This window comes from Pleurodeles waltl, chromosome 6, assembly GCF_031143425.1.
Source record: "Pleurodeles waltl isolate 20211129_DDA chromosome 6, aPleWal1.hap1.20221129, whole genome shotgun sequence".
NCBI classification, from domain to species: Eukaryota; Metazoa; Chordata; class Amphibia; order Caudata; family Salamandridae; genus Pleurodeles; species Pleurodeles waltl.
This window is the reverse complement of record NC_090445.1, coordinates 450,737,370-450,752,825: the sequence shown is the minus strand read 5'-3', so window position 1 is coordinate 450,752,825 and position 15,456 is coordinate 450,737,370. Positions and strand designations below refer to the sequence as shown.

General features: G+C 47.1%; 1 protein-coding gene across 1 annotated transcript in view; it reads left to right on the top strand.

Moving 5' to 3' along the window:
* The window catches only part of SLC26A9 (solute carrier family 26 member 9), a 188,522-nt gene that overhangs the window by 54,181 nt on the left and 118,885 nt on the right, over positions 1 to 15,456 (top strand). Inside the window, exon 3 of the mRNA XM_069238573.1 lies at positions 3,010 to 3,079. Coding sequence (XP_069094674.1) covers positions 3,010 to 3,079 — 70 coding nt within the window. The remainder of the gene's footprint in view (positions 1 to 3,009; positions 3,080 to 15,456) is intronic.

Below are 15,456 nucleotides of genomic sequence, written 5' to 3'. Positions count from 1 at the left end.
CAAAACTGCCACATAACACCCAAACATCCAAGCACCTGAAATATCTCCAATGTCTGCCTATCTAAAAACACGTCCTTTTTAACCACACCTACAAAGCACTGCACAACCAAGGACCACAGTACCTCAACAGCCACATCCAGTTTCACTCCCCTATCAGGCACCTCCACATCCCCCTACATCTTCAAAGGCAGAGATGGTTGTTGAGCTTTCTCCTGCCTTGTCCTCAAAGCCTGTAAGATTCTACCCTACCACATAAGATCTAGGCCTGGGCTGAGTTCACAGAGTTTGACTCCGCAGAATTCCACAGAGTCAAAAAAACACTCAGTGGAATTCCGCGGAGGCAGAGTTCCGTAACCTGCAGAGTCCTGAATGCATCAGATCTCCGAAGTGCTAAGCAGGGTCGGGCCTGGCTGGCCAGGCCGACCCTGCTTTGCGCTTTCAAGATCGGGCGCATTCAGGAGAGGGCCCTGGCAGTGAAAACTGCCATTTCAGGCCTCTTGTGCACCAGCCTGTCCTGTGGCTGGTGCACAAGAGGCCTGAAACAGCAGCTTTCTTTCGCTGCCTACAGCCCTCGCCTGAATTCAGGCTGGGGCTGTAGGCAGTGAAAGCTGCCAGGCCTGTTGTGCACAGGCCTGCCCCGTGTGCACTGCACACGGGACAGGCCGGTACACAAGAGGCCTCAAACTGCAGCTTTCACTGCCTATGGCCCTGGCCTGACTTCACCAGTGTGCACAAACAGTGACCACAAAAAGAGCAGAGGAGTAGAGGACTTACATCCTGGGGTCCTCCTCTCTAGCTGCTGCCTCCCTCTTTTCTCCAGTGCGCGCAAATTGGCTGTAGGGTGCACCGGGTGAGCTCCACTCCACTGGCAGGGCTAATAGAGTTTTTTGGACAGCTCCACTCTGAGTTCAAAATGCTCCGTTAGCTCTGCTAACAGAGCGAAGCACCCCACACACCCCTAATCAGATCCTCCAGCACAAGCCTTGATTTCAGGAAGCGACTGAAACCTGGGTCTTTCAATAGGCCGCCAGACAGACCAGGCCTTTGCCCTTGAAGGTGCCTTGATACCCTCCCAGGTGATATGTGCACCCAACATATACCTATAACATAACACAATAGAAGGAGCCAGGAACTACGGTGGCCACAATGGAAAGCAAGCAGTAGAGGGTGCCACCAGCCCTGGGGACGCCGTGGAAGCATGGAGCTGTACTCATAACCCAAAGCTGAAAAGAGGCCAGAAATTATAGGAGGGCCCAGGATCAGCAGCAAGGTCCAGTACAACAGTTGAGCGTGCATCTCAGACCATACAGGTGGCATTGCAAGTGAGCAGAGGCATATGAACTGCAGGGAGTGCTGGTCACTGGAACGTAAGATCTTGCATTGCTGCCTTTCTGTGCTGTGCACTTACTTGGATTAGTAGTATGTGTTGGTCTACAACACTCGAGTTTGCAAATTTTAATGTTTATTAATGGCCTTCAAATGTTAGCAATATGTATGATTCCTTTCATTATACTATGTACGATCATACTAGCTTGACTAAGTCCATCAGCAGATCTGGGGGCCTTTTTCACCTCTGAGGCATCTGCCCGGATGACAGCTCTTCTAGAGTGCTCATGGCCACGCCAGATACCAAGTCCCACAGCCAAGACCGCTTGCAATCAATAAATGTTAGATCTGACAGCCTCAGAGTGGTCTTTTCCCAACTTTTTGCCTGCCTCCCTCCATTTTTCTGATCTCATTTTTGCTGGTTTTAGGATTCTGCACAATTTACCACTGCTGACCAGTGCTAAAGTGCTTGTGCTCTCTCCCCTAAACATGGGAACATTGGCTCAAACCCAAATGGCATATTTAATTTACCTCTAAGTCCCTAATAAAGTGCACTTGATGTGCCCAGGACCTGTAAATTAAATGCTATTAGTGGGCCTGCAGCACTAATCGTGCCACCCGCATAGGTAGCCCCTTAACCATGTCTCAGGTCTGCCATTGCTAGGCCTGTGTATGCAGTTTCAATGCCACTTTGACTTGACATTTAAAACTACTTACCAAGCCTTAAATTCCCATCTTCTTCTATCCAAGTCACCATTAAGGTAGGCCCTAGGTTACCCATAGGGCAGGGTGCAATGTAAGTAAAAAGCATTATATCTACTTATAAGTTTTACATGTCCCGGTAGTGAAAAAAAACCACAGTCGATTTTCACTACTGTGAATCCTGGACCCCTTGTAGGCCAGCATTAGCAATTCCCTTATATGCTTTAAAGTGGTAATTTCTGATCTGAGAGGAATAGACTTGTCATATTTGATATGCTTGAAATGGTGGTAAGAAATCCTACTTACTGGTGAAGACGATTTTACGTTAGCATTTCAGAAATGCCACTTTGAGAAAGTCTATGTGGGTTGACAACTCCCCTTGTACATTCCACCCAGACAGTCATATGCACAGGACACTCAGCTGCACCTGCATTCATCTGCATACAGTTGGGGCAAGAAGGGTGGAGGGGCTCTCTCTTACACTGCAAAGGTCAGTGGCCTGCCTTCACACAAAGGACTGATAACCTTCCACAGGGTTTCTGGCAGACAGGGTTGGGTTTAAAGGGGAACTTGTGCACTTCAAAACCACTCTTTGAAGTTTCCTCCACTTCAAAGGCACTTTTGGGTATATATACATTGGATTTGTGACCACACCAAATCAGACACTTCTGGACCTACAACTGGACTCTGTCAGAGGGACTGCCTAGCTGCCCAAAGGACTCACCTGGACTGTTTTGCTGGAAGAACTGCTGCCCTGTTTGTTGCTGTAGCGGGCTACCATGGAGTGGTGTTGTCTTGGGAGGGGTTTTCTTATCTATTTCTCTTCTACTCACCACACACACACGCCAGTCATTGAGGTTGTAATGCCACTATTTTATTATGTCTTTCTTCTAGTATTTTATATCTTTCTGTTATGGATCTGATCGTGTTTAATCCTTTCAGATAGCTTCTTTGACACCTTGCTGTTTTGCTCTCTTTCAGGGTCTTCTCGTGCCTCCCGCTTATCTCGTTGTCAGGTGCTCAAAGGAGAAGAAACAAAGGCGAGGATCAGGTAAGTGGACTTTCCTTGTTATATATGGGGAAAGGTAGATGGGGAGGGAAAAGGAGGGGGGACCTTTGGTCCAGGAAAAATGGGGAAGTGTGCGTTCTTGTGCCCTTTATTCTTTTGTAGATGAGTAGGTTGGTGCTTTCCCCAACTCATCCCCTACGTGTACAGTCTCAGGGACCGAGCGTCACCTCAGAGGATAGTGCTTTTTATTAAAATATTCCACTATTTTACCTCTCCTGCCCCCGTCTCTCCCTTATTACGTGCTATGCCCACAATATGACCGTGCAAGTGGTACAGCACCACGGATGTGGCAGGTCTCTTCGCCTATCCTGGTTTTTCTCTTCAGGTTGCCGCATTCTTGCTCGTCCAAAATGCCTCTTCGGTCCACCTGCGTCCGTTCCTCTCTCAATTCTGCATCATCTCTCCTTTCTTGCGCTGCGTCCTCTCTCCTCTCTTGCTCCGTGTCCTCTTCCGCTCCACGTCCTCTCGCCTGAAGGTGTTGGTACGCTCCGTTATGCATGCCAATGTAACCCTGTTCATAGTCCTCCTGGGGTACTGTCCACGTGGTCTGGGGGCTGTCCCATCTGCTCCCCGGTTGTTCTCCCTGTTACAGTTGCCCTGCTGCCTGCTGACCCCTGACTCTTCTTGGAGGACTCTGCCTTCCTCCACATGGGCTCTCCAAGGGCTTGGATTGAGCTTGCCTCCTGTTCTGAGGTCTCAGGGCTGTCAAAGACTTCACCAAAGAGAATAAAATCCAGAGCATCGGAAAATCAATGCAACACCTGCAAAATTTGACTCAATGCCTGCTGGATGGACACAGAGCCTGCCTTGCGGCTGAAACATCACTGTATTGCCTGCCGGATCAATGCAGTGACTATTGCCTCTTCTCAATGCGTGCTGGATTTTCCACGCATCATCCTTGGGCATCAAAATATTCCTGTATCGCAGTGAGGAACCAAGGCTGTGGTCCTGGAAACCGATGTATCGCCTTGTAGCATGGAATGAAATGACGCATCACCTTTGTGGCACTGGAAAAATCAACACATTGCTTTACTTTTCAACGCAGCTCCTCGCCTGTGGCCCCTCTGCATCATTATTTTTAACGCATTTCAGGTACTGTGGGTTGGATATAACCACTGATTCTAAGGGATTGAGACTCATTTGAACCTTTTAAAAGTGATATCTTGACTTGTGAGTATTGGGTTTGTGTTGTTTTGATCTTGTTTTATTCAGATAAATATTACCAATTTGGTAAGTAGTACTTTTTGTGGTGTTTTCATTGTGTTACTGTATGAGTTATTGCACAAATACTTTACACGTTGCCTTTTAAGTTAAGCCTGCCTGCTCTGCGCCAAGTTACTGGAGGGAGGCACAGGATAATTTAGGCTGTGTTATGAATTACCCTGACTGGATTGTGGTCCCTACTTTTACAGGGTGCATTTCTCTGCCAACTAGAGACCCATTGGTGATCAGCAGTGAGGACAGGACTTGTGTTTGTGCAGTGCCATCCAATAGCTATATGTACACTACCTACCCACAGTTAAAGACCATTTAATTTTTTTTTCTTCCTTTTCTGCAATTTTTCTGTGCTTCACATTTTGTATTTCATCCTATACATCATGTCTCTGGCTGATTCTGCAAGTGAAGGGATGGAGTTTGAGCTGGTTAAGCGAGAGGATAAAAGTGTTAGCCAGTTGAAATGCTTCTACAAAAGGATGAGGGTACCTACTCAAGGAGCCACCAAAAAGATGGAGTTCCAAAAGGCACTGAGTTCTGCACCTGGGGGGATGATGAGTGGAGGAGCCTGTGATTGGCTCTTCTGAGGAGCTAACTGCACCAATAAAAGGGGACACCCCTGAAATTATACTACCTTTGAGCACAGGGAGCAGTGTCTCAAATCAAGGCCTGACCGCAGAGGAAAGGAGAGAGGGGAGAGAGGGAGGAAGTTCAGCTGCAGTTAGCAAGATTAAAAATAGAGGCTGATAGGGAAACCAAGAAAGCTGAAGCAGAAAGACCTGAAAGGGAGGCTGAAAGAGCCTTTGCAGAGAGGAAATTAGTCCTAACTCATGAACTGAGTTTAAAGGAGATGGAACTCAAGGCAGAATCCAGCAGCGATGGCGGCAGCATACATAGAGTACCTGATGGAGACAAGAAGGTTCGTATACCCAAGGACTTGGTGCGCAGTTTTGTGGTGGGAGATGACAATGATACGTGGTTTTCTGCTTATGAAGTTGCACTGAGGGTGCATAGGGTTCCTGAAGAGCACTGGGGGTGGTTTTGTGGAAACACATGCCAATACTTGGGAGGAACACACTTCTAACACTAGAGGTTGGGGACCAGACCAAGTGCACTCCCATGAAAGCCATTTTGACTGCCAAATTTGGACTAACCCCTGAGAAGTGTCATCAAAGTTTCAGGGACAGTCACAAGCTCCCCAACCAATACTGGGTAGATTTAATTGATTACTCCAGTAAGGTACTGAATGGCTGTGTGCGGGGCAGCAAAGTCAGTGATCATGTTGGGTTGTACAATTTAATCCTGAGAGAGCAAATGCCCAGTATTTGTTTTACAGAGTTTCACCTGCACCTAGTTGACAGTAAGCTGACTGAACCGAGGAAGCTTGCTTAGGAGGCTGGCCTCTGGGCTGGCACCAAAGTATCCATAAATGTATCTGGGGAGGGACACCCAAAAAGGTGGTCAGGGTTCCCCACAGAAGAAAGAGGGGGAGAAAAACTTGAAAATAAGAAATTCTGTAAAGGCCCCCAAAATAATTCCCAAGGGAGTAGTGGTAACCAGTCCCAGTCTGATCCTAAGAAAAAAGGGTTCTTTGATCACAAGGAAGGGAGGATTGTACCCCAATGTGCAGAGTCCTCCAAGAATGGTTCCTCTAACGGTGACTCCAAATGTCCCAAGAGGACACAGCCCCCTACTGGTAGGCAGACACCTGGGTTGGCTTGTGTAGCGCTCTGGGAACAGATAGTCCCAGGTAGTTTTGGGGAACAGACAGAGGTATCCCGTGTGTCCCTGGGGGATGTAGATATGGGGCCGAAAGCCCAGATGCCTGTCAATAATTCCAACTACAGGCAGTGAGTCACCATTAATGGGAAATGGGTGGAGGCTCTGCGTGAAACAGGAACCAGCATGACAATTGTGAAATGTCAGCTTGTGTTAGCAGAACAGGTCCTTCCAAACACATTCCACCAAGTCATAGTCACCGACAATTGTGAGAGTCATCTACCGGTGGGGGAGGGTCTCTGGGACTCTGAAAGTAGCTGTGAGCCCTGCTATGCCTGTAGATTTTCTGTTAGGCAATGACTTGGAGCACACTACCTGGAGGATCTCAGGTCTCACTTGGAGATGATGGGATTGCCTGAGTGGGTATGTATGACCACTCGGTCCATGGCTGCCCGAAAAGGGAGTCAAGGGCCTCTGAAGCATGGAACAATGGCCTAGACAGCTGCCAAGGAGAGGGGCAAGGGGAGCAGGAAACCGGTCTCTGAAGTTTTCATGGTGAAGGTTGACGGGGTCCCTGAAGAGGAGGCCCCTGAGCCAACTGGTCAGGACAGTGCCGCCCTAGGTGACCTAATTGAGCTTGCTGGCTAGCAAGCTGAGTGTGGGTCCACCAGTGAGGAATTCTGCAAAGCACAGAAAGAGTATCTCATTCTTGAGGGCTTGAGGAGCCAGGCCTCAGCTCATACAGCAGGTAAAGGCTCTGAAGATCACCTAATGTACTGGGAGAATGATCTCCTATATAGCAAGCCTAAGGCTCCGGGTACTGAGGGCAACGTGTGCCGGTGGTCCCCCGGTGTTACTGGGCCTTTGTACTTGGTCTTGCTCATGACATACCCCTGGCAGGACATTTATGGCAAGACAAGACCTTTGCCAAGCCTGTCACCCACTTCTATTTGCTCTAATTGAAGACAGCCTCAGATACATTCTGCAGATCCTGTCCCACCTGCCAGGCCAGTGGCAAGTCAGGAAAAAAGCTCCCTTAATCCCACTCTCCGTCATTGTCACCCCTTTGAAAGGGTGGGCATCGACTTCATTTGTCCATTGGACCCCAAGACAGCCCAAGGCAACAGGTTCATCCTAGTCTTGGTGGACCATGCCACACGTTACCCAGAGGCAATCCCTCTGAGGACAGAGAATGCACCTGTGGTGACCAGAACTTTGATGGGGGATTTTTACCCTGGTGGGGTTCCCTAAAGAGATAGTGTCTGACAGAGACACTAACTTCATGTTCGCATACATGAAGTCCATATCGGATGCATGTGCTGTAACTTACAAGTTCACCACACCCTATCAAGACCTTGAAGGGCATGATTGCTGGCCTACCAGAGGTCATGAGGCATAAATATGATCTTCTCTTGCCATGCCTTCTCTACAGGAAGGTGGCACAGAAAGGAGTAGGGTTCAGTCTCTTTGAACTCCTCTAGGGGTACCCTATTAGGGGACCACTAAGTGTTGTCAAAGAGGGGTGGGAAAAGCTCCCAGGAAACTTCCTCAGGATGTGGTCAGCTACATGTTGCCCCTCCAAAACCAGATGCACCATTTCTGGAAAAAGAACTCTCCAAGACCACTGGACTGGCCCATACAAGATCAAGGAGCACAAGGGGGAGGCCACTTACATAGTGGACCTCCAGATCCCTTGGAACTCCCTAAGGGTTCTGCACATAAACCAACTAAAGTCTAACTTTGAGCTATCCAAAGTGAGCATGCTCCTGGTGACAGATGAGGGTATGGAAGAGAAGAGCGAGGCTCTCCCTGACCTTCTCTCTGCACAGGAACACGATGGGTCAGTGGAAGGTGACTGTTACCAGTTGCTGGGACAGTTTGACTCACTGTTCTCCCTCACACCTGGTCTCACACACCTGTGCATCCAGGACATTAACACAGGAGACATTCCCCCGTAAAGAACACAATTTACAGGTTGTCAGACAGGATGCAAGCCAGCATCCAGGAGGACATCCTCAAGATGCCAGCCTATGGGTGATTGAGCCCTCTAGCAGTCCCTGGTCCGACCTTGTGGTGTTAGTATCAAAGGTCACCCCACCAGGGGCTAAACCAGAACTTCGGTTCTGTGTGGGCTACAGAGGTCTCAATTCCGTCACCAAGAATTATGGTCCCTACTTGGACAGGGTGCATACATCTGCCAACTATAGACCCAATTCCTAACAATAAATATCTTTGATCAAAACACATCAGTCTCCTTTTATAACATACGGGTAGACTTCACCCCAGGAAACCTGCTGCACTCAGATCAGGGGACCCTGTGTCTTAGTGTCATATTTATGCAACACCACCTTTGTCTTGCCAGAGGCAGATAATCTGTCACCTCATAGACACAAGCTTTCTCTTCTGCCATCACCTAAAGGATGTCCAAGCATTCCTGGTGGGCTGAATGGGGGATAGAGCACAAAGGGAGATAACTTTGGGTCTTTATGCTTCACCTTTGGAGCCCTCAATATGCCAGAAGGTACATGCAAACATCTACAACAGCTAACTTGGAAAACGGAGAGAGTGGTGCGGGGGAAAATGTCCAGTGTGGAATTACCTAATGACTGGTCGAAGTAAATAGGCATTGTTTGAGACTTCTTGGTTTGGGGGTTAACTTCACTGTGCACAAATTGTGCCAGGAGGACTGGATTCAGAGTTTGGATGCCTGACTTTACGTCCACCAATGTGGCTGATTTTTTCATATCCCTCAAGAGTTTCACTAGGGCAGTGCAGATTTCTACATCATACCAGCAGTATCTGCCACAGAAGGAGACACTTTGAGGAGGTCCTCTAGGGCACATATCCACCAATGACTAGTACTGCTAGTGGAATTTTTGCACTACAACATGTGACAGAGACAATAGTCCAGCAGAGTGAGGATCTGTTGTCAGTGTCCATGCATCTAGTCTTGTTACCATGCAATGGCTTGTTTCAAAGCTCCTAGCAACCCCGAACACTGTTCACTCCCCCACACATGACCGCATATCACCTCTATAGATTAGGCGGCTGATCTGACATTAGAGAATTAACTCAATGCTGTGTCTGAGCCACTGGTAGGCTGAATAAGCCTCTACTGAGCTCATGTTCATCATATGTGGAATTCTTCAATGAGCAGCCATGCCACTAGAAATGGTATTTGTAAAAATGTAATATTTGAAAGAATTTCCATTACCTTCTTCCACTAAACCCGACCCTGGGTATCCAGGGGAGATCCTTGGGTGTCCAGAATATTCAATAATAATGAGAAGCCCCATCATAAAGAAATCTGCTCATTGGCTGTAGGCAGTGTTTAATTTGAGCCGGTGGACACTGGCGGGGGCCAGCTGCACTTATGTTTGGGGACCAGCACTTATTTTTCGGCTACCAAGCTCAAGAGAGGGCAAAACACAGATCGGCAAGACAGAGGAAAAGAAAGGTGGAAAAACTGTCACAGAGGAAGAAAGCAAGAACCTGCTAGAGATAAAGGGTTTTCTCTGGGTGAACTAAAGTGGCAGGAGTTCGATTTAAGACTACCAACCATGGCATTCGCACGCCAACGTTTATTAGCATCAGACACAGGCTTCTGAGCAGAGATTCAGGCACCAGCACTCTTTCTTTTACAAATTAAGAAGTGGCTGCAGGTAGGTCAGTCCTGACATCAGTTGAAGGAGGAGTTTTGTTGCAAGGTGGCTGGCCAAGACATGATAGGGAAGCTGTTAGGGTTTAATTTTTTTAAGTTGTTTAAATTCCCACACTTTACTTGCATGTAGATATCTCTAATTATTCTTAGGTCCTAATGGGAGCCTTGATACAGATACATCTAGATTCCATTGGTGTAAGTATTAGGAGGAGATTGTGGCTCTGCATGATGTCCATAAGGGGACAGTAGTGAATAGCAATTCATTTAGGAGACTGTGAAGGGTCTGGAGAAAAACTTCAAGTGTACTGTGAGGACTAAACCTAGCTCTCCCTAGGCCAGGCTTCCAATGAATGTCACATTTGGCAATACGTCTCACAATACGACTAAAAAAACATGAAAATATACAAAAAAGTGATGGGTAGAATGTTTGAATTAATCTATCTCACTGGTAATTGCTCATGGCCGCAACGAGGCCTTCAGTATTTTGCGGACTATGCCAACTCAGTTTTGACCCAATCATACGCAAATTAGTCTTGATCTTCCTCCAGTGGGAACACTCCAGCCTGAACCGCCAGGTCAGGTCCTCCCTGAACAGGAACACAAGCAACCCCAAACTGGGTTCACCTTAGTTAGGACTCATCAGCCAGGTATTGCTTGGTTCCTGTGACACAGTGTGCATGGGACCCCCATCTGGGCTCGGGGACAACCTAACAGGTACTCAGGCGGTGCTGTGGGCCTGTTCTGAACAGGTTAGCCTATATTTCACCATTCACAATAGGGGCATATTTATGAGCCCCTAGAGCCACTGGAGCATCACTTTTCGTGACGCTCCGGTGGCGCACTGTCCTGCGTCGTATTTACAAGGTGGTGTAAAGCCACTTTTTATTAAATATAGCCCCTTCACACGCAGCCCTTTGCGTGGGAGGGGCATGCAATGGGTGTTGCTGTGGGCGTGCCACAGGAACACCAATTGCATTTTCACGATGCCTCAGATTTGCGAGTTTTCGTAAACCTGAGGCAGCTCCAACATTTAACGCCACCCAAGGGGTGGCATTAGCAAGAGGCAACGAGGAGGAATACTTTTATTCCTCCTCGTTTTTTGCTTTTTATATCTGTGATGCATTCTGCAGCATGCATTGAAAGAGCAAAATGCCAGACCTGATTGTTTAAACAACCATTTTCAAAATTACTCTTTGGCACATAGGTGGTCATTATGACCCTGGCGGTATTACAACCACCGCAGGGCCAAAACGACGGGAGCACCGCCAACAGGTAGCGCCGCGGTCACACCGCCGGGGCCGGCGGTTTTCCGCCACAATGGCCCCGGCGGATGTAATCCGCCAGGGCAGCGCTGCTTGCAAAGAGGATTACGAGTCCCCGACCGCCAGCCTTTTTCTGGCAGTCTGAACCGCCAGGAAAAGGCTGGCGGTACGGGGAGTCGTGGGCCCCCCTGACAGGGCCCCATGCGGCTTTTCACTGTCTGCTGTGCAGACAGTGAAAAGCGCGACGGGTGCAACTGCACCCGTCGCACAGCCGCAACATCGTCGGCTCCATTTGTAGCCGGCTCCTATGTTGCGGCCGTGATCCCCGCTGGGCCGGTGGGCGGAAACCAGGTTTCTGCCCGCCGGCCCAGCGGGGATCTCCAAATGGCCGCGGCGGGGGTGCGCCCGCATTGGCGTCCGCATGGCGGTCAGATCTTGGCGGGCGGCTCAAGGTCGTAATGACCCCCTTAGTGCCAAATCGCCGTTAGTGATTGTTTATCTGCAGGAAGGGACACCTTCCTGCACATAAACAATCAAACTCCTCAATGCAGACATCCTTCCACAATGGTGCAAGGATGCCTGTGTAGGCACTAGGCAGCTCAATTTAGCTCCAGTGCAGGGGTGCACTGTATTCAATTAAATACGGGGCATCCCTGTGAAAATGACGGAGCGCTGCGCTGCCAATTTTGGTGCAGCGTCACGCTTCATCATTTTCCTTTAAATATGGACCATAGTGTTTGCAGAAGCACTGTTGGAGAAAGAAAGTGTCATACTGGTAACTGCAGTTCTCCAGCAGTGTTACGTACATGCAGTCCTTCCTCCTGCTCAGGGAGACTCTCATTGTGCTCCTTCTGCACTTCTACGAAAATTGTCTGACTTCCCAACTGAAAGAGTTAAACCAGATTCCTTTCCTGAAATATTGCAAAAGGCAACTGTTTAAATTACTCATTAACAGCTGAAATATGCAATGTGAGTTTACTGTTAGAGCAACACAGATATCGCTAAATCAACATCTGGAGATAAGGTGATGGTAACTAAACAAAACTCAAGTGTTCCCTTTCTTTTTGCTGGCAACACATTTTTGAATTGTGGCTAAGTGCTGGTAAAAGATACAGGACAGATCCCTGTATGGTTACAATATGTTCTAGGCCCAGAGCATGGATCGCACATCAATGCTGATGGAATGGTGTGTGTTGATGCACCATGCATCAGTGCCCAAGACATAGAGTATGTGCAGGCAGTAAGGGTCATTGTCCATGTCATGGAGTATCTAGTATAAAGAAAGTGTCAATCTCCATGATGTGAAATATCTAGCACAAGTTACGTATCAATTTACATGGCATGACGTATCTAGCATAAAGTATTCTTCAGTGTCCATGGCATGGACTATTGTCGGGAATCCTGGAGTTCTTGCTCTCTGGGTATTGTGTTTAGGGTTGCAGGGATGTGGTCACATTTTTCAGATGCCATTATGTAAACTTGCAAGAGGCCAGCCTAGTGGGGGTTTGGGAGGCGGAGGAGGGTGGAGTCACAGGGTAACATAGAACAATAGTTTTGGAGCCAGAACATTCCGAAAAAGCCAAGACATTCTGGAAGGAGAAGTTCTAGGTCAGTAAATGGTAGGAAGATTTAAGCACCAGTCACAGTGTTACACCATGCATGGCGTTTGATGAGTTAAGCACACCAGTCCCATAGTTTTCATCATTTGTGTTCCCTGTACCTGGTTAATTTTGCTTCCCTTCAGTTCCGTTGGATAGTTAGAGCAGTTTCTTTTCTCTTCAGATACTGAACTCAGCTTGCTATCTTTCTGGTGTTCCTGCTGTGACTTAAAACACCATAAATCACCCTGGCTTCTAGTGCCTCTACTATTGGAGGCAGACCTCTGTATTTGTCTCCTGATCTGCTTCCTGGTCGCTTCCATCCCCTGATAAACCATTCTACTATTACTCACATGACACTGTACCCTGTTGTAGAGCAGTATATTTAGATTAATGGAACCTTGTTTAATAGGATTGCAGGCGTGACTAGTAAGTCCATTGCAGACCAATGGTCCTTGCTGCACCCCTTCCTGCAGCCCAGGCAACCGAAGTCAGTTGGTCAAGACACTTATTGAGTTTTTCTTATCTCTCTGTCTCACTTCCCCTGTTTCCCCTCTATGCAGTTACTTTAGAATATGCAACTCATTACAGATCTGATTCAACTAAAAGGATAAGGAGTTGGGTTAGAATGGAGTCCCTGGCTTGAATTCCAGTGAACTCTTCACATGCATCTAGTATACAGTATGTTTCAGTGCCCTTGGCATGGAGTATCTAGAATAAAGTATGCATCAGTGTCCAAAATAGGCACGTTTTAGTAAAACTTTTGTGCCAGTGACCTTGGCATGGAGCATCTAGTATGAAGTATATGTCAATGAACAATATCTGGTATAAAGTATACATCACTATCTAGGGCATAGAGTATCTAGTACAAAGTATGTGTCAGTGTCCAAAGCATAGAGTATCCAGTATAAAGCATGTGTCAGTCTCTAGAGCATGTAGTATTTAATGTAAAGTATGTTTCAGAGTCCAGGGCATGAAGTATCTTGTATAGGCATGAAGTATCTAATATTAATTATGTGTCATTGGCAATGACATGGAATATGTACTAAAAGTATGTGTCAGTGTCCATGGCATGGAGTATTTTATATAACGTTTTTGTCAGAGTCCTTGGTAAGGAGTATTTAACATTATTTGATAAAGCATGTTTCAGTGCCTATAGCATGTAGTATCTAGTATAAAGTACCTGTCATTACATGGAGGAGCCAGTATAAAGGATGTGTCAGTGTCCAGGTTATTGAAGGTCTAGTGTTACATGTCAGTACCACTGGCATGGAGTATCTAGTATCTGTCAGTGTCCAAAGCATGGAGTTTCTAGTATGTGGTGTATGTGTCAGTATTCATGACATAGAGTAAGTAGCTAGTATAAAGGATATGCCATGGCATGAAGCATCTAGTATAAAGTGTTTGTCAGTATTCACAAATTCAAGTATTTAGTATAAAGTTTGTATCATTGCATTAAATTATTAGTATAAAGTATATGTCTACGTTCATGGCATGGAGTATCTAGTATAAAGTATTTGTAAGTGTCCAGGGCATGGAGTATGCCTCAAGGCCCAAGACCTTGGGTTTATTTGTAACAATAAATTATGTATAACAGTTGGTGAATCCATGAACCACACTACACTACTTTGTTCAAATAAACCACCACCACAGTGGAAGAGGGGCTTCCCCCAAAAACTGTTTTAGAGTTGCCACAGCAGAGGGATTGCTCATTTCCTCGGCCTCACCTCTAGGGTGGCCACAGGAACTCTGCACAGCGGAACAAAGGTTCTTTCCTATTGTGGTTGGGCACAGAGGGACACTGTAAGATTGTTTATGGTAAAATACAGAGGAAGTGCTGCAAAAGTGGGAACTTTTACCCCTTTGGTTAAGGGGTGGCAAGGAGTCTCCTCTACCTACAGGATGGCACTGGGCATAAGAGTAGTATTCCAGCACCATCCTCAGAACACTGCTAGACCATAGGAAGATTCAAAAGAGGATTGCCCTGCTGTTTGATGTCCTGAGAAGACTGGACCTGCTGCCTTTGTATCCAGGACCCCAGAAGTGACTCCAGGGGTCATAAAGATGACATTCTGTCTGGGCCACAGGGAGACAACAAGCTTGAAGAGGCCTTTTTCCTGCATTCCCAGCTGACTACTTCCAACTGAACCTGCCATGGACCCTGTTGCTGGCCTCTGTTGGGGGTAGTCTTGATCCTCAAAAGTGCTGCCCCGAAGGTCTTGGACCCTTGCCTCATGTCAAAGCGTACTCCTGCTGCCTGACCTTAAGACCTGGAATTTAGAATATTGTTGTCACCTTTTTGCCTGGAGTACCATTGAGAGACCAAGACAAACCTGCCAAGCCAATCTGACGAAGGTTAGATAAATCACCCTGGCTTCTAGTGCCTCTACTATTGGAGGCAGACCTCTGTATTTGTCTCTTGATCTGCTTCCTGGTCGCTTCCATCCCCTGATAAACCATTCTACTATTACTCACATGACACTGTACCCTGTTGTAGAGCAGTATATTTAGATTAATGGAACCTTGTTTAATAGGATTGCAGGCGTGACTAGTAAGTCCATTGCAGACCAATGGTCCTTGCTGCACCCCTTCCTGCAGCCCAGACAACCGAAGTCAGTTGGTCAAGACACTTAGTGAGTTTTTCTTATCTCTCTGTCTCACTTCCCCTGTTTCCCCTCTATGCAGTTACTTTAGAATATGCAACTCATTACAGATCTGATTCAACTAAAAGGATAAGGAGTTGGGTTAGAATGGAGTCCCTGGCTTGAATTCCAGTGAACTCCTCACATGCATCTAGTATACAGTATGTTTCAGTGCCCTTGGCATGGAGTATCTAGAATAAAGTATGCATCAGTGTCCAAAATAGGCACGTTTTAGTAAAACTTTTGTGACAGTGACCTTGGC